Raw genomic sequence first — 27,647 nt, forward strand, 5'->3', positions numbered from 1 at the left:
CATTTTCTTCCTGCTCCTGGCTGTGTGTGCCCTCGCACAAATGGTGCCCCGCTGCTCACCAGCACCTGCTCTTTGGGGGTAGCCAGGCCATGGCCCTAGAGACATACCCAGAGCTGCCTCTTCTCTTATGGAAAAATATGAAGCAAGAGTCACTCAATATTCTTTAACCCAGGTCTTTATTTTTCCTGAGTAAACAGGAATGGAGGCATAATGAACAGTTAAGGCTTTTAAAATATATGCATTTTGAGAATCCATTGCTAGTTTCATTTTGCTGATGCTATGAACTTGGGTCATAACTTCCTTTAATAGACCATTTAAATTTATTTTTAAAAGTTAAAATGGTCAAATTATTCATAATAAAAACCAGAAAAGACCCATAAAAATCCAAAATACATACTTGAAATTGCAGCACCTTTTGTATGAACATTAGGGCCCAATTATGTGGCCCTCAGATTATAACGTCAGATCACAGAGACTTCAAAGTTGCCAAAGCAAAATGGGATATTTTTTCTAAAAGAAGAGAGAAGAAATAGAAGGAAACGGAAGAGGGGGGAGAAAAGGGAAGGAAGGAAGGGAGGGAGGAAGAAGAGGCAAGAGAGAAAGAAAGAGAGATTGAGAGACTGAAGAGGAAAGAAGGAAACCGGCCCCAGAGGCTTGTCTGCGTCGGGAGAACGAGTCCTTGGGGTAGTTTACATTGCGTATTTAAGCAAAGGATGGACCATTATGGTTATAATTCGCAATCATAGAACCCAAATTTGTAAATATCTTATAAAATGTTAATGGCATTCTACTTACTGGATTTGTTTAAAAGCTACATTCTGCACTCTGCATGCTCTGTGCTAGCTAGGAGCTTTGCCCCAGGATGTAACTCCGGGAGGTGAGGCTTCCTTGGGGTGAAGGGGCAGTTTGCAAAGCTGTGGCCTAAGGATCTCATCTTGTCAGAGTCACAGTTGTCAGCTGTGTTTGGCTGAGAACCCCATTCCCACCTCCAACCTGAATGGCTCTCCCCTAAATATCACTCTCCTCCGCCAGCCAGGACAGGCCTCCCCAGAGCCCCCATGCAAGGACGAGACAGAGGCTGAGAATCCCTCTGAAAAGTTAGAAGAAGAGGCCTCCTTCCTCAACTGAGATGCTCCTGTCCATGAAACAGATCCCATTTCACAGGAGCTGGATGGTAGGGTGTCTGGATTTGAGTCACAGACTTGAAGTGACCTCAAATGGGGTAACCTCGCTTCATCCTGTGCTGGTCACAGCGCCACCAAAGGCCTGGGTTTCTAGGGTCCCAAAGAGCCCGTGAGGAGGTAACAGACTCAGAAATCTGTCTCAAATGGCTTCTTGCAGGTTGACTGGAGTGAGTCAGGGCATTGAACTCTCAGCCTGTTATGTCTCCCTTACAGGCGGGTGGTGGAGGGAGAGGCCCGAGGTGGGGCGGGGAGGGGGCTAAATCACCTTTAATTTAAAACAAAAGGAACGTCAGAGGTCTAAAAACTCCTCAGGAATTAACAAATGAGTTCAGTGCCTACGCTTTCATACACTTGGACTAGGGATACCTCGCACTTGACAAAGTCCTGCCCAGGCAGCCTTGACGTGGACCTCGTAATAACCGGCCACTTGACTGGGGCCGACATAATGAGTCCCATTTTCTAGATGAGGAAACCAAGGCTCTCTGCCAAGGCCACACAGCTTGCAAAGGGCAAGGAGAGCTGGAGTGCAGCCTTGCCACGTCCCTGGCCACGTGGGCTGACTCCGGGAAGCAGCACAGACCGCTGCATCTTCACGGTTGTTCGGTCTCTGGTTCCAGAGCACCCCGGTCCGGCAGAGGGCTGCTCCCACAGAGCTTCACCTGGCTCTCCAGGTGGCTGAGACGCTGCTTCACTTTCATCTGGGTGGTGCTGTACTCGGCCAGGAGCCGTGCGAACCTGGTCTGGAGGGTGTCCAGGGAGGACTCCAGGTGTTCCACCTTCTCCTCGATGTCCTTGGGGTCTGCCTCGGCCTTGGCCAGGTCCTCATCAATCAGGTTGTCCTTCATCAGAATCTGCCGTCCCTTCTCCTCCAGGGCCTTCTTGGCGTCAGGGTACTCAGTGAGCGCCTCCATCAGGTCATCCTTGGACAGACAGAACAGGTCCGAGTAGCCAATGCTCCGGATGTTGGCCGTCCTGCGGTTCCCTGACTTGCTCCCCTTGATGTTTAAGATGCTGATCTCCCCAAAGTAACTCCCATCAGTGAGGACCACGAACTGGGTGACCCCATCGTCAGCCACCACGGCCAGCTTGCCCTCCTTGATGATGTACATCTCCCGCCCGATGTCCCCCTTCTTGCAGATGTAGTCCCCAGGGCTGAACACTGCCGGCCGCAGCTTCAGCACGAGCTCCACCAGGAGCCCCGCCTCGCAGTCCTGGAAGATGCGGACTTTCTTCAGAGTGTCCAGGTGCACGTTGATGGCGATCTCGGCCTTCAGCTTGTCTGGGAGGCTCTTGAGCACCTCCTTCTCATCTACCGTCTTCTGGTTGGCCCACAGGTAGTCGAACCACCGGATGACCCGTGTCTCCAAGTCCTTGGTCACCTTGCGGAACTGCATGTACTGCTTGATGGCGTCGATCTTGGCCTGGAACTCAGCCCGGGAGGCGTTCATGTTTGAGATCATGGAGCCCACGTTGCCCACGATGGTGGCAAAAATCAGGACACCTACCAGGAAGTCTATGACTACAAAGAGGTACTCCTCGTCTTTCACAGGGGGTGGGGTCTCACCGATGGTGGTCAGGGTCAAGGTGGACCAGTAGAGACTGTAAACATACTTCCTGGAGAGGCGCCCATACTCTGGGTTTGAGATGTTTGGGTAGACCCAGGAATCTGTCCCGAAACCAATGAACTTGGAAATGGCGAAGTAGATGCAGGCATTCCAGTGGATGATGACGAGGATGTACAAAACCAAGTTCCCGATCCTGAACACGTTGGGGTAGCTGGTCCTCGTCTCTGTGCGGTCAAAGAACTCAAAGAGCCGGGCAAACTTCAGTAGGCGGTTGAATCTCAGTTCTGGGTAGTTTATGCCCAGCTTAAAATAAGCCAGGTCTGTGGGGACCAGGGACAACACGTCCAGCTTGAAGTGCAAGGTCTTTGTGTAATGCCGCCACAGCCTCTGGGTATCCCTGACCAACAAGCCTTGCTCGAGGAAGCCTAAAGAAGAGATAGAGGTCACTCGGGCACCAAAGAGGCTGTATTTTCTGACCACAGCCCACAGAAAGATACTTCACAATATGACTACAAAAGATGTAGTTATACACTAATAAAAGAAACCATGTCAAAAACCACACTTACTGTTACTATAGAAAATACACTCTGATATTTACTAGTCTATGATGTTGTAATTAATTTTATTCAATTAAAAATATAGATTAATTGGGTCCATTTGAACATGGATTGCATATTAGAGACAGAAAGAAATGATAATTAAATTTTTAAACATAAATGGAAGTTATACATTTTAGTGGGTCTTTTAAAGTTAGAGATACGTGGTAAAAGGGCTACTGTCTGAGATTTGCTTTAAAATATTCCAGCCAAGAAAGGGGGTGGGGCAGTTGATGAAATAGATTAGCAAAATGTTAATAACTGTTGAAGCTGGGTGAGCGTTCATGGAGATCCATAATATGCTCACTCTGATTCTGTGCATGAAAGTATTAATAAAAAATGTAGAAGCACAGGTCATGGCCTAGCTGGCTGATTTCACCACTAATGGGGCGTGAGCAGACACGGTCTAGGGAAGCGGCAATACTCCTTCCTGGCTGCACATTACTGTCGTCCAAGGGGCTTTGAAACATATGAAGCCTGAAACTCACTCCCCCAAAATCAGACTGGTCTGGACATTGGGAGTCATGAGGCATAATTACTGGTGAAATCAATCCAGGGAGCATGACTTGCATTCTTCTTCTTCTTCTTCTATTTTTTTTTTTTAAACGTTTTTAAACATGCACAGAAGTGGAGAGAATGATGTAACAAGCACTTTTTAGATGTTGGTGAGCGTCGAGGCACCCTGCGGGCTCTGTGAAACACAGAGCGCTGAGCCTGCCCCAAAGCTAGGCCCGGGCACAGCCAGCAGGCGCAGGGACGCTGCTGCTGGTCCAGGGCCACGCTCTAAGGAGACGCAGGTCGGACTGCTCCCTCTGGGAAAAAGACATCGATTTTGTTGTCACATGTTAGGGACACCCTGCTTCCCAGCCCCCTGTTCCTCGTTTCATTCTTTGGCTACACTTGAGGTTATTGAGAACCTGGATCACTCCATGGCGCTCCTTGTGCCTCGAGATTCCTCAGTACTTCCCTATCGCATCTTCCTTCAGTGTTGGAGTCTCTCCTTGCAGTGGAACGTAGTCCACAGCCAGCTGGTGCCTGTGCCCAGCTGCCTCCTCGTCTCCAGCTTCCTGTTGATCTGAGGCTGCCAGGAATGGAGCCGAAGCACAAGGAGGCTGGGCCAACGTCTGAGTCAGAGTAACCGCGGCTCCTGAACTTGGCTGAAACAGGGACAGTTGGCCCAACGAGTTGGGCTACTCCAGGAGCTCTTGTGTCTTGGTAGGTTTACGTGACTGTGGAGTGGCCGAGCCCCAGGACTGGCTGAGTCAGCGTGCAAGCCTCAAGCTGTGTACACGAGGTCTTCTGCTATGGTGCTGGTCACTGATGTGGAAGCAGGTGGGCTGCTGGGTAATGACCGTGGACTTTGGGCCAGGCGCCCGGGTCTCTGGGCCTCGGTTTCTAAGTCAGCCAGACGAAGAGAGTCCTGCCTGCATGTCTCTCCCACACAGCAGCTCTACTGAGGAAACGGGGTGGTCTGGACCATCTGAGCCCCGCAGAGCTCAGATGTGACCCAGCAGGGTTTACATCGACAACAACTACGGCACAGTGTTTAGTTAAACGATCTTGGAAGTCACAAGCAGGGCCTCCACTAGTGTATGTGATGTGTTTGTGCCAATTAGAAAAAGGTGCCCCGAAGATGCACGGCTGGGGGGCTGAGGCGTGAGGGGCTTCGCCCCCGCTGGCAGTCGGAGGTGATCTGCAGGAAGGCCCTGCTGCAGATTTGACCTCTCCTACCGAACACGCCTCTGAACGCCAAGTAGCATGTCCTGGGCCCTCTGGATGTGCACGAGGAGGCTGGCGAACTGCGCCTGCGTCCAGCGGCGGGGCTGCAGGGCGCCTCGAGATGATGGCGTGGCTCTCCTACGTGCAGGTGCTGTGGATACGGCTCAGAAAGAGCTCGGCCTGCACAAGGTCACACAGCTCTTTGGGACAAGAGAGACCAGAGCCCAGGTGTCATGACCCCTGTTCAGGGTCCTGTCCAGGGAGTGATTCTAGAGGAAGCTTCAGGCGGCACCAACCCCCTCACGAGAGCAGGTTCCCCAGACCTGCTTGGTCTCCAGCGGTCAGGGGGAGGTCCTGCCATTTGGGTCGCCCTGAACATGGCTCGTGGCCCCCGGGACCCCTGCTGATGTGGGGCCTGTGGCCTGGCCCGAGGATGCCGGGGGCGCACTCACCTGTCCGGGCGCGCACCAGCACATCCACGCCATAGAGCACGTCCGCCGAGTAGTCCAGGACCAGCCACAGCACCAGGTGCTCAGACTGCAGCTCATCAAAGCAGGCCCTGAATCAGCACGACAAGGAGCCGTGTCTGGGGAGGGTCAGTGCCCGATGCCATCCCCCAGACCCAGACCCTGAAAAGCTTTCTGTCCCAAGGTCACATAGCTAAGAAGACCTGGGCTGACCCCAAAGAGTGGGCCGTGTTGCTTCTGAGCAGTAGGTTCCGAGACCCCGGGGCAGTTTCTCTAGGCCTCACTGGTGGAGTCAGGTGAAGGGGCTGAGGACCTGCCCTTTCCAGGGTCAAAAATACGAGAATTTCTCGGAGATTAACAAAAACCAGTAATATTTTCTACTTTTTAGATCTTTATGTTCACAATCTCTCGTACAGACAATACCTGAAAAATAACCTCTTGTCCCCAAAGAGCAGCAGCTTGCCCCTGTGTCCCAGGGTGCGCTAGGGAAGGCCCCGAGTTCTCCCCTTTTCACCCGACACTTATCCTCAGAGGACAAGAGGCCACCTGTCGGTCACATAACCCCGAAAGCCCCATTTACACTCAGAGAGACATGGGTCTCTGCATCCCTGTCCTGTGGCCTGATCAGGTGGCCCCAACACCCACCAGGAGAGCAGCACTCACCCCTGCATCCTAGCCTTGCAGGCGGGCTCAGGAAAGCCCCAAGGCCCTGCAGAGCCCCTTGAAGTAGGCACACCTGCCCTGCAGGCTTAGAAATGGTCCAAGCTCTCCCGCCTCCCTCCCTGCGCCTCCTGCCTCCCCTCAGAAGAGCAGCAGCTCACCTGCACCCTAGCAGGGAATGCCCGGTCCACAGCTTATAGCCAGAGAAAAGTGCCCCTCACCCCCTGCTGCTAGGGAATGCCCTGCCCCCGCCCTGCCCTCAGATAGCGGTGGCTTGCCCCAATCTTCCTCCTACAACAGAATTAAGGCTCCAAGGTACCAGCAGGACCCTTGCTGCTGGTCCTAAGCACAGGTCCCCGCCGGAGCTTCCGAGTGCCCTTCCAGAACCGCCTCACAGATGGAGAAACTAAGGTACCGAGAGGGGACCAGGAGCCTGGGCTCTTGAGCGAGACTCAGAGTTCTTGCAGCATGGCTGGCCTCCTGCCCGTAGCCCGGGGAGGCCCCCCTCACCTGCACACCAGCAGGCACCAGTTGTAGAAGACCGGCAGGGCGATGACGCTCAGCCAGCGGTAGTACACGTTGCTGGAGGGGTCCACCACAACGGTGTCCTTTCTGGAAACACAGACACCACAAACAGTGCAGGCTGTTGAAAGACCACAGCTTTGGAGGGTCTTAGAGCCCTGGCGTAGCTTACGAACCCTAGACGCTCGAGAGAAGGCTGTCCCAGCAGTGTCCTGACAGTCCCAGGGTCACATGGGCGTCCCTACGTGGGAAGACAGGCTGAGAGGCAGGGCAGGCTCTGGAGTCCCGCCCTCCAGCCCAGCTTCCCAGGAAGCCACGTGGACTATAAGATCATGGTGGTGCCATCCCACGTGCCCCGTGGCATCCTCCATGCCCTCAGGATGCCGGCGATGGAACCGCAGCATGACGTCACCGAGGGCTGCAGATGGAGTCTCAGAGCCCTCTGGGAGCTCTGTGAAATGCAGGCCCCCAGGGCCCACCCAGATGCTCCAGGGCTGGAGCTGCCGACTCACACACGGCTCCCTCCCGGGTGCTGAGGCAGCTCCGTGAGGGACAGGATTTGGGCGCCTGGGGCGTTCCCTTGGGAACACTTTCCACCTTGCTCATGTCATTTGCACAGATATTTTAAAGGCTCATTTCCAAGCATCTGGATCCTGCCTCTCCATTAAAACCACCAACCTGGGCATCACCTAGGCAATGTGGGCAACACGGAGAGGAGAGGGGGCTGAGGCTGTTTTTTGTTTTCATGTCCAGGATGTTCTGAGGACTAGAGTTTACAGCGGTGCAGAAGATTCTTTTCCTTTGTGTCTACGTGTCTTCTTCCCCCATCCAAGTCTGTTCCATGTCCCGGAGGAGACCCGGGGCCTTCCTGCCCCCACCTGGACTCAGCCAGATTACTTGCTCACCGATAGGATTTTGCCTGTTTCCAACACTCATCATCCCTGGGTCTGGATTAAGGTTTGTGACTGCAGTATTTTCAAGTGCCCAGGAGAGGCCTCGGCTTACCCGGGCTGTGTGGACGGCACTTGTGGGGCAGACAGAATGCCTGGGGATGGCATTCTGCGGGTTGCACGGGTTCACAAGGACAGCCCCTAATTGCCCCCCGAGGCTGCAGACCACCCTCTCCCAGTAAGTCCCCCTTGGAGTCCCGGAGCGGGCGAGGACTCTCCCAGAGGGATGAGACCTTCACAGGATCTCACGCCTGACCCTCACCTGGGACCAACTCCTCTTCCGCAGCCCTCACCAGGGCCACCCTGCGGCCTGATAGCGTCACCTGGGTCCCAGGCCCTGGGTCCCCAGAGGGGCCGGGCTCCACGTGAACACTGAACCCCCTTTGGAAGCACTTCCCTCAGTACTTGCTCCTCTTGCTTTAGGCAGTTTTCCTCTCTCTCTTCTTCCCCTTTCTCTTTCCCCTCCTTCCTTGCCCTGTCACTGGGTGATACAGGGTGACATTAAGCAACTTTCACTCAGCACGACACTGCCACATGGAGGGGGTGAGCTGGGGTGACGCGGAGGAGAGGCCGTGGGGCAGGAAGTGGCTATTTCTAGCACATTGGGTGGGTGAAAGGAGGTTACTGATTTCATAATAATACGACTACTAATTACTATTAATCCTGAGGCCGAGGTAAACCAGCCAGTGAGGCTCACGTGTGTCCACTGCCGTGTCCAGTGGTCCAGGCCAGTGCGAGCAATGTCCGACCCATTTTCGAAACCCCTAGGAAGGCTCAAACAGCTGAGACTGTAGATTTTGAGGTCATGGAAATAATCCCAAACCCACACTTTAGGGTGCCAAAGCCACGGAGACTCTTGGAAGTCACCTATGAAGCGCTTTGTTCCGAAGGAAAGGGTGTGGCATCAAATGAAAACCTGGCCGTGGTGAGAGCTGGGGGCAGGCAGGGAGCAAGCTCTACACAGGTGAGAACAGTTCGAGTGGCCTGGTGATGGGGTGGAACAGCCCCCCCACCATCGACAGGAAGGTCCCCGAGTGCAGCTATCCCTTCCACTTCTTCACTGGCTGCCTGGTGAGGGCCAGAGTCATCCGCAGGCTCCCCGAATACCCTATTGCACACCCTGGAGGAAGGCTCTGGATGAGAAATAAATGTCTGCTAATTAAACACCCACTGAAAAAGACCAATACAGACTATGCAGCATTTCCTAAGCAATCTAGTCATCAACACAGGAGAGTTATCATTGGCAGTAGAATTCTAGAGGCCTCTTCAGATGTCATTGAAGATCATTCAGTGACGTGGGAGAATGGTCCTGATGTTTAGCTGTTACAAAACAGACTGCACAAGAGTTTTTAATAGTAGCTGTGTTCGTTTTGTATTGCTACCAGAACAAGTTGCCACAAACGTCATGGCTTTAAACCACCCAAGGTGATCTTGCAGACCTGTGAGTCAGAAGTGTGCTATGGGTCTTACCAGGCTAACATCAAGGAGTCTCAGGGCTGTGGCCCTTCCTGAACACTCCGGGGGAGAATCTGTTTGCTGCTTATTGGACTGCTGGCAGAATTCCATTCCTTGCCATTACAGGACTGGTATCCTCATTTTGTTGCTAGCTGCATCCTTGGTTTAAATCTCCCATCGTCAAAGCCAGAAACAGCAAGTTGAGTTCTTTTCAAGATGCCATCTCCCTGGTTCTCTGCAGCTAGAAAAGCTCCTTACTTTGAAGAAGGCATGTGATTAGAGGAGCCACCCTGATAATCCAGGATCAGGATCGTCTTCTATCTCAAGGTCCTTAAACCTAATCACATCTACAAAGTCCCTTTTGTAAGGTAATATAGCCACTGCCACCGAAGTCTTTTTTTCTTTAAACTTATTTTTATTATTGAGAGTATAACAGATACCCCAATGACTCCTTCATTGGTACCCCATGTTTCCCACATTGACTCCCTCCTCCCCACTCCCACACCCTTCCTACCTTCCCCACACTATTGTCTGTGTCCATGGTTAGGTATATATGCATATAAGTTCTTTGGTTTATCTTTTCCTGTGCCCATTCCCCCCTTCCCTTTGAGGTTTATCAGTCAACCAATTTGTACTTCTTAACCTCTTCTCCTTTTCTGCTTATCCCTCCAATCCCCCTTCCATCTGGCAACCAACAAAAGGTTCTCTGTATCTATTAGTCTGTTTCTGTTCTGCTTGTTTATTTGTTAATAGATTCAATTGTTGATAGATATGATTTTAGCCATATTATTGTTCATATTTTTCTTCTTCGTCGTCATTGTCTTCTTCTACTTCTTCTTTTTCCTCTCCTTCTCCTTCTTCTTCTTCAAAAAGACCCTTTAATATTTCATAAAATACTGGTTTGGTGGTAAAGAACTCCTTTAGCTTTTTCTTTCCTGGGAAACTCTCTATATGTCCACTGATTCTAAATGACAGCTTTGCAGGAAAAAGTAGTCTTGGTTGTAGGTCTTTGCTTTTCATCACTTTGAATATTTCTTGCCACTCCCTTCTGGCCTGCAAAATTTGTTTTGAGAAATCGGCTGACAGTCTTATGGGAGCTCCCTTGTAGGTAACTAACTGCTTTTCTCTTGCTGCTTTTAAGATTCTCTCTTTGTCTTTAACCTTTTGCATTTTTATTAGGATGTGTCTTGGTGTGGACCTCTTGAGGTTTATCTTGTTTGGGACTCATTGTGCTTCCTGGACTTGTATGTCTGTTTCCTTCACCAAGTTAGGGAAGTTTTCTGTCATTATTTTTTCAAATTAGTTTTCAATTTCTTGCTCTCTCTCTTCTCATTCTGACACTCCCATGATGCGAATATTGGTATACTTGAAGTTGTCCCTGAGGCTCCTTACACTATTGTCATTTTTTTTTAATTCTGTTTTTTGTTTTTTGTTTTTTTGCTGTTCTGATTGGGTGTTTTTTACTTTCTTATTCCAAATCAATGATTTGCTTCTCAGCTTCATCTACTCTACTGTCAATTCCCTGTAAATTATTCTTTATTTCAGATAGTGCATCCTTCATTTCTGACTGGCCCTTTTTTATGCTCTTGAGGTCCTCAGTAAGTTCACTGAGCATCCTTATAACCAGTGTTTTGAACTCTGCATCTGTTAGATTGCTTATTTCCATTTTGTTTAGTCCCTTTTCCTGGAGTTTTGTTTTATTCTTTCATTTGGGACATGTTTCTTTGTCTCCTCATTTTGGATGCCTCCCTGTGTTTGTTTCTATGTATTAGGTAGAGTTGCTATGTCTCCTAGGCTTCATAGGGTGGCCTGTTATAATAGGTATCCTATTGGGTCCAGTGGCACAGCCTCCCTGATCATCCTGTTATGCCCTCAAGGTACACCCCTCATGTGGACTGTACACCCTTCTGTTGTAATTGAGTCTTCATTGCTGTTGGCACGTCAGTGGGAGGGATTTACTCAGGCTGATCAGCTGCGAGGACTGGCTGTGCCCACTAACCACCCACCTCTGACTACCTTGCAGAATAAACTGTGCAGGGGTCCACCACACAGAGCAAGACTTATTTCAGCAGGGCTCTGGTGCCCACTGAGTCCACTCCTGGAGCATGTCGTTTGTGGAGGTGGTTGGGTGGTGGTGTCTTGATATAGTCTGATGCTGTCCACTGAGTGTGCTGGCTCTGGGGCAAGGTCAGCCACTACTGTGTTCTGGGGCCACCAGACATAAGCTACAAAGTGATTTGCAGATGGCTGCTTCTTGCGCTGGGCTTGGAGGTGCCCAGACAAAGCCAAGCTGTGAACCAAAGCTGGCTGCTTCTAATGCCCTGCCTGGAGCCACTTAGTGAGAGGTAGGGTTGCTGAGACCAGATGCTGCTTGTTCACGACAATTTAGGAAAATCTGAAGCAGGAGCCAAAACAGGCCAATCCTATGGTAAAGCCTCTGGAAACAGCTTGGGTGGGCCCAGAAGCTGGGTTGGGCAGGGCCTCAGGGAATTACCAGGGCGGGCAAATAGTATAAGCTAGGTTGCGGGAGTCCCAGATATGGCACTCGTCTGCTGGTCCCATGGGGGAAGGTCTCACTAAAGGAACAACGGCCTCTGACTGCATGTCTGTTCGGCAGAACACTGCCTCTCCAGCTCTCACCTTGATGCCAAACAGCTCAGTTCTTCCCTGTATGTCTTTGGTGCCTTTCAGGCTGCCTCCCTCAAGCTGGAGCCCAGAGGGAGTGAGTCCGAGTAAGTCCGTGTGGGCCTTTTAAGAGGAGCTGCCTGGGACTCCAAAAGCCTCAGCCTCCCTCAGCCTCAGTTCCCGCTGGTTTTTCCAGCCAGAAGTGATGGGGATTCTCTTCCTGGCACTGGAACCCTGAGCGGGGTGCCTGCTGTGGGACGGGGACCCCTCAGTCCTCTGGGAGGACCTTCCCAGCTCAGGTGTCCTTCTGATTTTTATCCGCCACACATAAATGTAGGACCAGCCTGTCCGCATCTCTCCCCCTCCTAACAGTCTCCATGTGACTTCTTTAATTTCGTAGCTGTAGGACTTCCATTCAGCTCAATTTCAGGCGGTTCTGAAGGATGTTTGTTCTGTAGTTTAGTTGTAATTTTGATGTGGTTGTGGGAGGAGGCGAGTGCTGCCTTTACCTACACACCAGCTTGACCCGAAGTCCCCCACTGAAGTCTTAACACCAAGATACCAGCAGAGGGCGCTTTCCACAAGCTTATTGGCCATGCTGAGCCTTGCTGGAAGTTTTCATTACACCAGGTTCAGATTTCCTTGTCCAGGATTTTGGCCCCTGAGTACAAGGCTTTGGCCTTCTCTCTGGCTACCAATCTGCTGAGGGCCTAGGAAAGACCCAGAGCCATTCAGCAGCGCCCCCAAAGCCATCTAGCACTGACCCCAAAGACCCACACATAGCAGCAAAATGATACTGATTTTGACTGGAACAGTTTGATCATGGAGGGAGAGTCAGGACTCATGGGACTAAGTGAAAATGCCAGAAGAGTGGAAGAACTATTTCTGTATCTCTGTGGCTAGGTGGCCCTGTTTGGGACAGTCTCCAATTTTGTCCCTTGGTCCTTGGCTGCAGTTGGACCTACTGTATGAGACCATCTGAGAAGACTTACAGGAGCTCAGTGCAGCCAACACCATCCACCTCCCTCCTCACCCACACGCCAGTCTCAGGACAAAGAAGCCTAGAGACCCCAGGGCCTCGGTCCATGGTTTCTAGGGCCCCAAGCCTTTACCTGACTGCGGGTTCAATGCCAGGTTTCAGCGGAGGTTAATATCAGGTCTGGCTTTAAATAAACACCTATTGCAATAGCTATTGTTTTGTAGCTGAAATAATTTCATTTTTCTTGATTGCTGGCATTCAGGCCTTTGGATTCGATGTCCAAATGTATGCAAACAAAACGCAACATTTCATGGCGGGAGATGGAAAAATGTTCTATCGAAGGGACAAAGGGCAATAACAAAAAAGGCCTTGGTGCATTTCTCTTTCACCTGGAAATCAAGAAATGGGCATTTCTTGCTGATATTGATGTTTTTTCCCTCAGCTCCAACTGAGATGCCAGACTCTCTCTCCCCACGGTACTCTGTGAAGGAGGCAGGAGAATGGTGCAAACACATGTGCAAACACACGTGTATGATCACCTGCACATGTCCTCCGTGGGCTCTTGGCTGGCATTTGCTATAATTACACGTCACACTGATCTGCTGGCTCAGCATCTGGTGACAGAACGTAATTGCAGCAGGTCACCATGCTCTGGAAAGATTTAAATTTCTTCTTTCCACTACCCCGATTCCACCCTCCAGACTGGCTGAACTGGCCTTTAAGAGGAGCTGGAGGTTCCGAGGGAGAAGGCCCACCGCTCCGCAGGCAGTCCAGGTCTGCGCTCAGGTGCACAGCAACAGAGGGTGTTAACGCTCAGAGTGCCGAGCCCACCCACCCCCTTGCTGTAGAGAGAAATTGAGACAAAGAGAGAAATGACTTGCTCCAAGAAGTCATACAGACCAGCTCCCTCCCCCAACTGTCCACGGGGATAGAATTCTATGGAAAGGAACAGGATTCTAGAGGGTCTGGCAGTGTTCTGAGAGGAGGGGAAGCAGGACTATTTCAGGAGGGAGGCAAAGCTGGAGCATCTGTGGGAGGACGAAAGCGCAGGCTCTGCGGGAGCAGAGGTACTCACTCCTTCTCCGCGTTGTTGCAGGTGTTGGCATTGTTTCTGGCCAGGGGCCGGCCACTGCAGGGCAGAGAGAAGGAAGCATGGGGACATGAGCTCAGCTTCAATTCAGGGGCCATCTGCCCCACGTGGTTATTCCAGCACCCCTACCCCACCTTCTGGGCCTTTCCACACAGCATGAAGAACAGAGGGTTGTAAGGACTGAAATGTTTTGTGATTCGTTCACTCTGGTAGAAGGCTTGGGGGAAGGGAGGGTGACCAGTTGCCTAGAGGGAGGCTTCTGAATAAATGGGGATCAACCAGGTGACTCCATCCAGCATCAGGCTCAGATTCATCTCCATTTCACTCCGTTTAACCACGTGAAAGTGGCATGAAGGGCACAGCCAGGGGCCTAAGGCGGCACCTGCCCTCAGGTGCTCCCAGGTAAGGCAGGTCACGTGTCTTACACACCACAGTGGACATAGCAGCAGTGACAAGGCGCTACCCTTGTCTGCACAGGCCTGGCTTTGGAAGGGCACCCTGCTCGGAAGCTCCGTCACAGACATCACTTCCAATTTGCAGGGTGAACATAGACCGTGGGAAGAACTGTGATAGTTTGTGGTCTCTCTCCTACCATCTGCCCTCACATTCGTCTTCAAACTTCTGGTCCTGCCACCCCTGATCACCCCTGAGAACCTGGTAGACAGAGGAATTGGTTTTGCACCCAACAAAACATTTCTTTGAAGCTGACTAACACAGTACTTCACTGTCAAAGGTATTATCTCCAAGTGGTCAACTGCCAGGGCACACGTGGGGCACAGCTGGTGTAAGGAAGCCAGCTGGGCCTCACAGAGCAGAGGGTGGCTTGTCTGTTCGTGGTCACTGCAGACACTCATAGACCTGGAGACCAAAGCCAGTGGCCAGTAACACCCAGCCTGACCCTCAGGGCCCCTTTCTATGATGCTGATTGTCCAGCCAAATGCCATTTTGGGACTTCTGCTTGCCCTGCCCAAGTCTCTCTCCTCACCCAGGATTATCTGGAGATTGGTTCCAACCATCTGAAAACCCAGGGAGCAACACTTCCTGGTGAGACTCCATGGACGCAGTGGCCCATGTTGCCGGTAATCCCAAACCCAAAACCACTGCACTAAGACCTGTCTCTGCGAACACTTTGCTTTGCTAATGGGACTTACTTTAAAAATTCAAAGCCTTCCTCCCCCCGGAAGCCTCCCTAAATGATCAGCTACCATCCTGCACCATCGAATTCATCTACTCACTCTGAACCTTCCCGAAAGTGACCAAGCATTTGTGATATAGTCAGCCCGGCCCTGATAAGGTCCTAGCTCAACCCTCCACTCCTCTGGCCACATTGGGAAATCGACAGTCTAATGTTCCTTTCTGTTTAAGGTTGTGGAGAAGATAATTTGATCAATTTAGCTGAAGAAGTCTTTGCTGACTCAAAAGGAACTGATCGGGTTGAGCAAGCCTCTTCTCCTCCCTCTGTCCTTCTCTTGCCCCCCCCCCCCCTTTTTCTTTAGTTGCCAACACCCCTCACCCCAGCCTGGTCCTTCTGTCTCAGGGGTGATAGCACTCAGGCCTTGCCGGCAGGAGGGGCCTGCATGGTCTGGGATGCCTGGCCCTGGGAATTTGGGGTGCCCTGCACAGGTCCTGGCCAGCACCCAGGTCCTCCATGGTCCCCTTCCCACAGCCCAGGGAGCTGGAGGGTTCGCAGTCCATGCTCATGTGAAAACGGGAGCCCAAGAACATTACTCCAGGGGCCCCCAGCTCAGTCAGCAGCCCTCACACCTTTCCCCAGCAAGAACACTGAACGTGGGTCTCCTAAAGTGGTCACGAGCAAGAAACTGCTTTGAACGGTAGTATTTTATCTCAAATATGCATGTACATTTTGCAATCTACCGCATATCTATAACCCCCACCCCCACCCCGCAAACATACAAGTAAAATGGGAGCTGCAGGAAGAGCCGTCCTGCTCCCGCGGAGGCATCGTGACCTCAGCCCGGGGCCCGGTGAGTCCATCTGAGACGCGCGCAGCTGATGCTTCTCATTTGACAGAAACACACGGCGGCGTCTCTAGCAGTTAAATAGGGACTGTCTGTTCTGCAGTGACCATGCTTATTTCCACCTTCTCATCTTATAAATCTTGGCATCACCTGGAGGATTCATCCAAACAAGCCTTGCAAGGCCCTGTTTTAAGAAGGCAGGTTCAGAGATGTTCCTGAGGCAGAGCGAGGGTCCGCTACCCCTTGGTCTCACCTGTCATCCCTCCGACAGCTTCTAGGGTCCTAGAGACCCTCTGCTGCTCAGTGACTATTGATTCAACCAGTGGTGGCGCAATGGTCTCCCCGCTGACCACAGGCTGGGGAGCCTGTCCCAAGAACAAGAGAGGAGAGAGGTAGCGGCTGTGTGGGGTGTGGGGTGGTGATGTCAGTCCAGCCCCGGAAGGCACTGGCCACAAGCTCCCAGTTGGGCAGTGGGCCAGGCCACAGATGCCCAGAACTCTTGTTCTGTAAACCTTTCTCCTATCAAAAGGCAAACACTCTCCCCATCTTGTGCTCCTCCCCATGGTTTTTAATCTGATCTGGAACATGAACGGTTCCCCTTGAAAATGCTCACCAACCTGCGGACCTTCTTCCCAGAAAAACGTATATATTTCTATGCATAAAACGGTACCATTTAGGTGCTCCCGGAGGCTCATGGTATAAGGTGGATTTGTATCAAGGTAGGTTACAGTGCAGTCTAGAAGGAGGGTCGTTCGGTGGACAGAGATGGGTGAGGTAAGCACCCCCACGTGTGTTTCTGAGAGCACCGGTTCCAGGGGACACTAGCTGAGCTCTGAATAGGATGGGGTCAGGGGTCACCTGAGGCTGGGGACTCTGGGTACAGGGTAGAACTTGGCGGAGACAGACAGAGCACTCGGTGCTCCCCCAGGACAGGAACCTTCTTCAAGGAGCGGCTTACAGCTGACGAGCTCGTGAAGCCCCCGCCCCCCTGCCGCCCGTCTGGTGCAGGTGCCCAGCCCCCCTTCGGCTCCTACCTCCTCTCTCTGTCTGCTGGCTCTTGGCCGCCCACGTTGGACTGGGCATTGCTTTCTTGGCTGGACACCTCCTTGAGCTCGGCTCCATGGAAACGCTCCAGGAAGGAGTCCGGTCTCTGGTCCTGGTGGTGTAAATGCCTGGAAGCCCACGCGTGCAGTGCGACGACGAGGCGCCACCACCTGGCAGGGCGGAGAAGTGCACAGAGGAGGAAGAGAAAAGCTCTTGTCTCCTGCCGGGTCCTGGACTCAGGTTGCACCTCAGCCTGCTGGGGCCTTTTGTTCCTGTCTCCTCTGAGGCCTGTGCCCCGAACGCAGCTTCCTCTGCAAGGACATGCTCTCTTTACGGCCTTGTCCTGTCACCTTGACTGCACAGGCAGGAGCCTGTAAATGGACATGAGCAAGCTTTCTGCTCACTGCTCCTTTGTTGCGTGTGGAACTCTGTGTTATGACTGGTAAGCACAGAAACGGAAAAGAAAAATAAAACTAACAATTTCCAAATGGTGAAAATTTAGAGCACGGTTTAAGGGAACAAGCCCTTCAATACAATTTAGAGTCTTTCCCCAACCTTTGTATTATTGTTTCTTATACAAACTCTCATTTTCTCCCCCAGGCTTGTGCATAAACTCCGTGGCACCTTGCTTTGCCCCTTCTCCTGGAGCCAGACCCCACCGGGCCTCACGCCCTGAGACCGCAGCCCCTTCCGCAGCGGGTCTTAGCCGCAGCTTCCCGGAGCCCCGCCTCCTGCGCTGGTCTGGCGGGGGGGAGGGGCGGAGAGGCTCAGCTCTGGGTCTGTGTCTGTCTGGTTTCCTGACTTGGCACTGACAGAGCACACCACCGTCCCCAGTAAAAGAGTTCTGAGCAACCCGGGATAAAGTCACAGATTGTCACATACTTTGACCCTAATTGCACTCTTGTGACCTTACCCTAAGGGAATAAGTTGAAGCAAGAAAATGTCCCAGAAACAAATGCTTACAGCTACTGCTGTGGAAGTCTGTCAGGTGCCTCCCAGCCCCACTTGTCTGCCCTGGACCCTGCCCCCCTCCACGTCTTCCCTCCGCCCAAGAGGTGAAACCAAGACTGTACCACCCCTCCCAGCCTCAGCCAACAGGCTCAGAGATGGACAGCTGAACCACAGTCACTCAAGCCACTTGGATGTTTCAACACAAGATCACATGGTGAAGGCCATTTTCAGCTTGTGCCTGCTGACGTGTGAGCAGAAAGACAGAAAGCAAGACACGCAGAAAAAAGCACCAAGACCTGAAACTCCAGGAAAGAATGGGAGGGAGAAGATACTCTCTCCCCAGCTGTCCTCATGAGCCCCACTAGCTCCGTTTCCCTGAGGTGGCCTGTATCTTACCTTCCCCCAGCCCCACCCTGCCCGCCCCAGGTTTTTCATTTGAGCTGGTTGGAGGGCATTCTTTTCCTTGAAATTAATGAACCCCAAGACAGCACTTCATTAGTAAGACAAAAACACTGGAAATCACTTAAATGTCCAGCTATAATAGGATAGCAAAATAAATAGTGGCAGCATCCTCCACAATAAAAAATAAACAGAATGAATCAACAAATTTTTTGCAATTATCTTAAGCAGAACATGTGATTATGTAAAATGACCATGGCATTGTTAAAAAAAAAAAAAAAATCGGTGCCCTGCCAGGTAGCTCAGTTGGTTGGAGCATTGTCCTGCACACCAAAAGGTTGTGAGTTCGATTCCCAGGCAGGGCACATGTCCAGGTTGCAGGTTCCATCCTTGGTGGGGGCGTGTCCGGGAGGCAACTGATCAATGTTTCTCTCTCACATCGATGTTTCTCTCTCCCTTTCCTCTCTCTAAAAACCAATAAACATATCCTCGTGTGAGGATTAAAAAAAGAATTGATGAAAGGAAGCAATGAGCCCAGATCAGTGGACCCTTGAGTTGAGTCTGCACCTGGCTGTCCCGTAGCCCTACAGCCCCATGGGGCCAGCACAGTTAGAGGCATTGCTAGATGAGACTTGAAAGTGCAATGATTTCCTCCAGGCGGCAGAGCTAGCAGCCCGAGTACAGATGTCATCAGAAGGGAGAGAGAGCCTGGATAATCTTTCAAACGCTTTTACAAAGACTCGTGCTACACTGGGAGGACCTGCCAGAGGCTGCTTTAGAAGCACCGCTATTGTTGCCCACATTCTACAGTGACCCGCCCAGCAGTCTCCAAGGCTGGCTGGATTTTTTTCTGAATCTTCCTTGGTTGGCTTTTTCTCCCCCCTGAATTCTTCCAGAATTGAGCAAGTCTTTCAATATCACTTTTCTTTATTTTATCCTCACTTGAGGACATTTTTGCATTTATCTTCAGACAGAGGGGAGGGAGACCGGGGGGAAGAGAGAGAGAGAAACATTGATGTGAGAGAGACAAATCCACTGGTTGCCACCCACACGACCCCAACCGGGGCGGGGAAAAAACTGCAACTGAGGTACGTGCCCTTAGTAGAAACCGAACCTGGGACTCTCTGGTCCATGGGTTGACACTCCAACCACTGAGTCAAACTGGCCAGGGCATTAATATCACTTTTTATTAAAGCAATTTCAGATAAAGGCAATTTTTCTTAGACTTTTCTGAGCTCAAGAAAGAATTACTCACTGACGGATTTCTGACTGTTCTGCTCCTGCCTTCTTTTTCTCCAAATCTTCAACCCACCCCACCCACCATTTCTTTCTGAGATGCATCTGCTTTCTTTCTGCTTCAGTTTCCCCCTGCCCAAGGTGAGGGTTGAGACCCATCAGTTACCTGGCAGGCTCCTGTCCGGTGAAGGAGCCTCGCCTGGATGCAGTCTGTCCTCTGGTCTCCATGGTGATCCCCTGCTGCAGTCCTGAGGCTGTCTCCTCGTATGGTGAGTGGGTCCTAGGAAATCAAATATGCAGCAGGCTAAATTGATTTCAAGCTCATGCACCTCCTGGACACACTCAGGAATGAGATGGCCAGATGCCCTGCTTAATGAGGACAGCTGCTGTCACGGGTTCTCGACCCAGGGGCTCCCCACTTCAGGTCACACTGCCACAGATGCTGGCTTTTAGGCCACTTGTGGCCTTTCCTCTCCAGCAAGCCTGACCAAGGAAAGTAGCTTGAGGCCCGCTGCTGCCATGGACTCGGCAAGAGGGGCCAGCCCGCGCCGAGGGGCCTCGTCAGAGCACTGGGAGGGTGTGTGTGTGTGTGTGGGGGGGGTCCCGGAGCTGCTACCTGAGCCATAGCAGCCTCTTCCACACTGTGATTCCAGAAGAGGGTTGTGGTTCCAACTCACCTCTGCCTAGTGAAATCCCAGCTTCTAAGGCAAGATCAAGTGCCACCTCCTTCAAGAGGCCTTCCCTGGTGTTTATGGAATTGCCAGGGAATATTTTCCTTTCTTTTAAAACCTCCTGGGGTTTTCTCTAACTGGCTTATTTCACTCAGCATAACACTCCAAAGAACTATGCATGTATGCATAACCAGCGGACACAGACAATAGTTTGAGGAAAGCAGAACAGGGGTGGGTCGGGGAGGGGGTCAGTGGGGGGAAAAGGGTGGAACATCTGTAATACTTTCAACAATAAAGATAAAAAAATAAAATAAAAAACATAAAACCTCCTGGGGCTGAGGTTTGATCAGCCTGATTAAAAGCTATCCAGGTATTGGCCTCTAGGGATTTGCACTCATTCGGGGAGTCTTGAAGAGCCCAAGCAAGACAAATGAATTCTATCTCCTGACTGATCCCAACCTAATCAGCCCTCTTAACAAGGTGGTAAGGGCTGGAGGAGGAGGGAAGAATTAATGTCAGGGAAAAAGGCTCCATCCTCCCCCGCCCGCCCATTAGATGTCTGAGTCCTTCATCCCAGCCACTGGGGGCGCCTCCTCCTTCCCACAGCATCCCTGCCATCTCCAGCAGGGGGAGCTCACCACCACCCCTTGTCCTGTCCAGGCCATCTTTGCACAGCCCTGACTGCTAACAGGCTCTCCCCTCCCTCAGCTCCCGGCATCAAGACTACTTTCTGCTGCTGGAAGTACACAGTCAGGCACCTGCTTCTTCTCCACGGCCACCTTCTGTGATGGACATTTCTCACACCTGCGCTGCTTTTCCAGGCTGGAGCCCTCAGCTCCCCCTCCACTCCTCATTAGGTTTGTCTCTTCCCCATCACGGCCATTCTCCGGGGAGCAGGCTCAGGCGTTCCTGCCCGACTGAGCAGGGAGGCTAAGACCATCCGGCTGTTACTGGACCCAAGCCAGAGGTCTTTGTAGGCTTGTGGGTCCGTGTGCTCTCGGTGCCCCCAACTACTCTCAGCCAAAACCCAAAGTCCTATAACATGGCTGCTGCATGTACAATGTATTTGTTGGAAGTAAGTACTGGACCTTCCCATTTGTCTGAGTCTGGCATGCAGTGGAATAGCCTTTTTCCCCAACTCCATCTCATTCACAAACACATACACGACTGTACGACATTTACTGACTGCTTACAACATGTCAGCCACATACATGTTATCATGTAATCCACATAACAACCCTCTAAGAGAGGAAAACAAGGTTCAGAGAGGTTAAGTACCTTTCCCAAGGGCACACAGCCAGGGGTAAAGCTGAGATTTGAATGGTATTCCATCCCACTTCAAAGCCTGTTTGCCTGCACGCCATGAAGCTGCCCTCTGTGTTTTCATATACAGTACCAGTTAGAGCAGTCGAACTGGCCATGCTGAGACTGAACCCTGTGGCATGCGACGAGAGACAGGGCTGCGATCCGCCCGGCTGCACCAGGTGAGCATGGCTCTTTATTTCCACCTCGTTGGCCTCTACCTCTGTAACCACAGGGGACCACTCACATCTCACCCTTGTACATATGGAGGCCCTGCCATACCCTGCTGCAGTCCGGAAGCCACAATGCAGTTGCCCTTCTAATGTCCTGTATGTTACAAAGGTGGAGTGCACACTCGCAGGCACCGGGTCAGTCCCGGGGGGAGGCAGGGGGACAAGTTGAGCCTTGTCTCCCTGAATCCTAGCAGCTGGCACATGGCGATGGGAGGTGGAGGCACCAGGTGGAGGTGAGGACAGCCAGCTGGAGGGTCTGGCGGCAATCTCAAGGGTGGGGGTGTTTGGTCCTCACCAGCCGCTCCTCGGGGAGCTCTCGGCACCGAGCAGTCTGCCCAACATTTCTGCTGAGCCTGGTCTCTATAAATCATGTGGGCAGTCCTGAGACCAGATTTAGTTGCATTAGCAGCAAAGGAATCAATACCCATGACATCAGTGCTTGTGGGCTGGTGAGAAGGGGGAACCCACCCCCATTTCAAAACAGGCTGGCTGCTGGCCTCAGTGGAGCTATGGAGTGGCCTGGACCACGACACCCACTCGAGCAGGGGCAGCAGAGCGAGAGGCCTAGGTTGCGTCCCTCCCCGCACCTTAGCCAGCTGTTCTGTGGGCTGGTCATTCACCCTCCCTGAGTTTGTTTCTGGTCTTCAGAAAGGAAAGAAAGGAAAAAAAAAATGGTGATTTTATATTGATTTAAGTGTTATTCACAGGCTCAAGTCCAGAAGGGCACACTTAGCTGTGAATAATGGGGGAACCTCACATAACGTAAGTTCAGGGGACCCAAGGGAGCCTTTCTTCCCCATGCATCTCCACACTTGGTCTTTGATGCTTGGGTTTCTACTCTGATGTATTTCTTCTGGGCCAGATTCTCTATCTTGTTAAATGCCTGGAGTATTTAAACAGTAAACCCAATTAGTTACTCTTCTGAGATGGAAGGGGAGACAGGGAAGAGAGGAGCGGAAATCAATGAGGTGACATTTTGAGTCCCCCAGGACACACAGGTGCTGAGAAAAGGGAGACACTTTTTCTTTTCTTTATTGATTTTAAAGAAAGAGGAAGCGAGAAGGAGAGAGAGAAAGAAACATCAATGAGAGAGAACATCGATTGGCTGCATGCCCCCCACTGGGGATCGGGCCACAACCTGGGCATGTGCCCTGACCGGAAATGGAACTGGCAGCCTCTTGGTGCAGGGTCGATGCTCAGCCACTGAGCCACACCGGCCAGACTAGGGGAGACACTTCTGATAATCAATGAAAGAATGGGACCTAGAACTTCCCAGGGAAATTCAGAGGCAAGAGAGACTGGGGACCTGCCCTGCCTGGAGCTGGCTGAGGGGCCGGGACAAAGACTTGACAGGGCCTTAGTCTCTGCAAAATGGCAGATCAGGCCAGGACAGCCCTGAAGCCACCTGCCTTCCCACCTCTAGGTGGTGACGGAGCTGTGGCAGGAAGAAGCCACGAGCTAGGTAATTAGCAAGAACAAGAGCAAGGAGTGCAACACAGTGAAGTGACCTTTTTTGAAAGACAAGGTACTTTCCAGTGGGCAATGCTCATCTTCTACATCTGTTTATAAAAAGGAACTGATGTCCCTGAGGTAGTTTCCTCTGCCATTCAGAGAGGACACAACTCTCATCAGAACCGGAAGTGGCAATTAACTTTGCCCTCTGTGGGGCATCTGGTGCCTTCCTCCAGTGACTGGGCACATGAAAGTAAACAGAAGTGACCTTTTAGAACAAGAGTGGAGAGCGCCATTTCTCACTTTTCTTGTCCTCCTTCCAGGCCCCTGGGAACGTAAGTGATCAGCACGCACTGCCAGGGGCCGCACTTGCCCGGAACTGCAGCCACTGCCTTCCTGCCTTCTGCTGGGGGAGCAGCTGAATATGGTTTTCTTTGCTGACAACCGCCCGGGGCTCTGCTCATGGATCAACACGGAGAAGGTGTGTCTTTTGCAGGACACAGACCCTCAGGCCCCGAAGCTGACCTGAAATAACTGCCCCAGGACATTGGGCTGGGACCTGGGGTGTCCTTGGTCCCAGCTGCAATTTTCTGTCTCAGAACCTGTCTTTCCCTATTGTAGCATCTTCAAAAATATACCAGGCAGCTCTTCATGGAGTCAACTAAACAGATCTAAATAGAAAAGAAAAACTCAAGACTTTTTATTTCTGGTGTTTTCAGGGAGTAAATTTAATTTTTTTTGTTCAAGTAAAATGTTTTCATTCTTCCTTATGACAGTTCACCAGGAAAATGACCCCAATGATTTAAAGAGAAACAGAAACCTGTGTCTCCGCTTAGGTAGAAAACCTGTGGGCAGGGCTGGGGTGGGGGTGGGGGGCGCTGGTGTCCACCCTGTTGGGGGAGCTCAGCAAAGGGCCACCCGACACACAGGCCCTCAGTACAGCTTCTGGGTATCACTGAGGATAAAGAGTAATTAATAGTTAAGGACACACAGTCACAATTATTTCTCCCTACAGCTTTCTAAAAGGATTTGAATTTCAAGGCAAGGATCTGGGGTTGTTCAAATACCATTTCCTCTCTAAGACAGTAATTTGAAACTTTAAAATGTGTCTGTGTATGTGCCAGAGTCCTGTGTTCAAATAAATGTTACAGGAAAATTAGTCTGTGACTAGACAGATGCTGGGCAGCGTTGGGGAGCAGGGGAGGGGCCTGGACCCCACAGTTCCACTCTCAGCCTGAACACGGTTCTCAGTCCTTGGTGATGTCATGGGACCCATTCTGGAAACTTCCCTCCGTCAATCGACTTCTGCCTCCATGAGACAAATCACAGCTTCTCTTCCATGAAAGGAGCACGCTTTCTCTCTCCGTTTGCAACCCATGCAGTATTTCCAAGGGGTTCTGTATTAATCTGTCAACAAGCTTTTTCCAAATGAGCAGTTGGGCGAAGCCTCAGATGGGGCTCGGCGGGGCCTGGCTAGTGGTCAGGCTGGGAAAGCGTGCCTGGGACACAGGCCGGAAAGTGCCAGTTCCAGATGTCGGAACAGCTGGGGCTCTGAGGTCAGAGGAGGAGAAGGCTTCCCGCCTGGGATTCCAGAGAAGGCCCGCAGGAGGGGACTGACAGTGAGTGTTCACAGGCGCTGAGCCCGGAGCTCTGACCCGTTTGAGCCCCACTGCGCCCCCGAGGTACGAACTAGCGCACTGTGCAGATGAGGAAACGGAGGCTTGGGGCGGTTACGTGTCTTTTCAGAGCTGGTCAGTTCCGGCCATTGTTCAGGTCAACGGTCTGACCTGTGCTGTTAGCCATCGTGTTGGCCAGGGCACAGGGGACAGGGAGACAGAGGAGGGCATTCTCACCCACGAAGACAGCAAATAACACTACTGAAGGGCATTGATTCCGAGCCCCGACCTGTGTGGCTGACCGACCATGAGAGACCGTGAACCCGGCATGCGCCCCCAGAGGCCCATCCCGAGGTGTCAGTGAGCTGCAATTCCGTTCGCAAAGGCTCCCCTTCCAGGGACCTCAGGAGTGCTCCTGAACAGCCTCACGCAGGCCACCGGCCGAGGACGAGCCAGGACAAATCAGGCAGAGCTGGACCACGGTAGTGTCTGGTCACGCAGCCATTCTGGGCAAGCGCCCCAGCACCACCTGGGCCCAGAGAGTCGGCAAACTCCAGGAGAAGCCCTGGCTGTGCCCCCCAACCCCCCGCCCCGAGGCGAAAGGGAGCAGTGGGGGGAAGCTCCCTTTCGCTTTGAATTCTCCCTGATCCTGGCAGCCTCTGTCCTCCTCCCATTGGGCCCAAGAGCCCAGGAGCCAGATGCTGTCCAGAGAGCCTGACTGCGCTACTGTGCCCGGGCCGGGCCTTTTCTCCCCTCCCCCAAACTTCTTCAGAGCCCGCCTTGGAGGGGTTTTATTATTCAGATATGATAAGGAAACTACTAATGTATACCAAAGTATTAATAGCAGGTAACTGTCCGAATAATATTCTTTTTCCTTTCAAATGAGGGGCAATGCCTTACCCTAAGGGAGTAAGTCCCCAGTGCGGGGACACAGGTATTGACAGGCCAGTTTGGAGGCGGCAATTAGGAGGGTGGAGATCTCTGATGCCCCCGAGGCATCTCACATTTCCTAGGGCCCCAGCACCCTAAAACGGTTGGGGGAATAAATCGCTGTTGGGGTGCATTGAGATTTTCCTCCCTTTGCCTGAATCCCAGAAGGCGAGGTCCAAGGGCCACATACGTTTTCAACAATAGGAACTCACTCCCTTCGGAAATTGTCCATCACTTATTAGCAGAGTTTGTTAAGGAGCTGGAACCAAATTCCGAGACAGAGAAGAGACAAAGGTGCCCTGAGTGAGGAGACATGATGGACGCGGGCCCAGTGCCAGGGGTGCGGGAGCGAGAGACGGGCATTGCATGCTGCGGCCGTCAGATGATACGCAGATGATACGCAGTTATGGTGGGAGGGAGAAGTTTTCAGGGTTATATATGTAGGACCAAAATAACATAAATATTGGAAATAAAGTTTCTCATGTTCCACTCAGTCAACTCACTGAGAATTTAAGAAACATAAAAATGTAAGTCCAGCCGGGCAGGTGTGGCTCACGGGTTGAGCGTCGACCCTGCACCAAGAGGTCGCTGGTTCGATTCCCGGTCAGGGCACATGCCCAGGTTGTGGGCCAGATCCCCAGTGGGGGACCTGCAGGAGGCAGCCAATCGATGTTCTCTGTCATCAATGTTTCTATCTCTCTCTCCCTCTCCGTTCCTCTCTCTCTAACATCAATAAAGGAAAAAAAAATATTTTTTTAATGTACATCCACTTGCACTAAATAGACATTCTCCTTTTTCCTCACTAGTATATCAGGAACTTGGAAAAGAATTCGGCTCCATTTTGTAGTTGAAGAAACGGAGGCATGGAAAGGTTAAGTGAATTTTCCCAGGTCCCCTAGTAAGTTAGCAGTCAGGCCAGAAGTAGAACTCAGGACCCCAGATTTCCCTGTATGTTGGGGTGCCACTGATGGAGCTCATGGCTTTGCTGGCCCAGCCCACTCCCTACAGGCCCTGCGCACAGCATGAATCCTGGCCTGCCCCTGGCAGTGCGGGTAGGGCATCCCCAGCGCCCAGGACAGCAGCTGGTGCACAGACAGTCCAGGGCATGTTTGATGTCTACCTGGGATAGTGTGGTAGTTTGGAGATGTTTCTACAGTAGAACAGAATCTGCCTCATTTGAATCTTCATTTTGTTACTTCCTAAAGTGATGTAACTTGTCCTGGCTGGTTTGGCTCAGCGGTTAGAGCATTGGCCTGCAGTCCGGAGAGAGCCGGGTTCGGTTCCCGCTAGGGGCGCGTGCCTCGGTTGCAGTTTGTCCCCGGCCCTGGATGGGTCATGTGGGTGGCAGCCACTCGATGTGTCCCTTTCACGTCGATGTTTCTCTTTTTCTCTCTCCCCCTCCCACTCTATCTGAACAAAATATCTAAAAAATGTCCTCAGGTGAGGATTAAAAAATAAAAAAATAAGGCGATGTAGCTTTTTTGAGGCTTACTTTCCCACATCTATAAAACAAGAACAAGAACCATGTCAGTGTGTGTGGGCTGTGAGGATTCAGTGAGGAGGAGAATGGAGTTGACCTGTGGTAGGCCACGGGCAAGGCATTCTTCTCCCATAGTATAGATCAGCCATGGGAATAACTTTTTCAAGACATAAAATAAAAAAAAGTCCATCTCACCTGCTGAGGCCGTTTTCAAGGCGATCAAGATCTCTGTCTGTGGTCCTGACCCACGGGCGTGGCGGGTGGGCGTGGCAGTATTGGGTGTTAATCTTGGCCATCTTCTTGCCCCTAGATGGCTGCTGAAACATGAACATGGAACAGATATGATCAGGACTCGAGATGGGAAGTAACTGCAGACCCAGCTCCTCCTCACATGGAGGGCTATTCCCCAGGCAAGCCCTCCACTTTCTCCCACCTTTTCACCGGGGAAAAGGTAAGTGCTGATCCAGCCAGTGAATGAATGAATGAGTGGCCAAGGTGCTACCTGATGTAAGAAAGCTACAAGCTCTCATTCTCTGGGGCAA

General features: G+C 51.8%; 1 protein-coding gene across 1 annotated transcript; it reads right to left on the bottom strand.

The window, feature by feature from the left end:
• Positions 1-1,774: 1,774 nt before the first annotated feature.
• On the bottom strand, positions 1,775-27,401 carry CNGA3 (cyclic nucleotide gated channel subunit alpha 3). The gene is made up of 8 exons (XM_036262451.1): positions 27,301-27,401; positions 19,588-19,701; positions 16,826-17,005; positions 13,798-13,851; positions 8,082-8,144; positions 6,702-6,803; positions 5,517-5,623; positions 1,775-3,174 (listed from the first exon to the last, which is right to left on the bottom strand). Exons 1-8 carry the CDS (start codon positions 27,399-27,401, stop codon positions 1,775-1,777), a joined length of 2,121 nt encoding a protein of 706 aa, XP_036118344.1.
• Positions 27,402-27,647: the final 246 nt, after the last annotated feature.

This window comes from Molossus molossus, unplaced genomic scaffold (genome assembly GCF_014108415.1).
Source record: "Molossus molossus isolate mMolMol1 unplaced genomic scaffold, mMolMol1.p scaffold_m16_p_15, whole genome shotgun sequence".
NCBI lineage: Eukaryota > Metazoa > Chordata > Mammalia > Chiroptera > Molossidae > Molossus > Molossus molossus.

Excerpts from the sequence above, each read along its gene's own strand:
- CNGA3 (XM_036262451.1), bottom strand. The coding sequence starts at position 27,401 with ATGGCCAAGATTAACACCCAATACTGCCACGCCCACCCGCCACGCCCG. Across the intron at positions 17,006-19,587 it reads ACCGGACAGGAGCCTGCCAG|GTGGTGGCGCCTCGTCGTCG; the intron begins GTAACTGATGGG and ends CCGCCCTGCCAG. Across the intron at positions 8,145-13,797 it reads TGCAACAACGCGGAGAAGGA|TGACAGGGCAAGGAAGGAGG; the intron begins GTGAGTACCTCT and ends TGTATCACCCAG.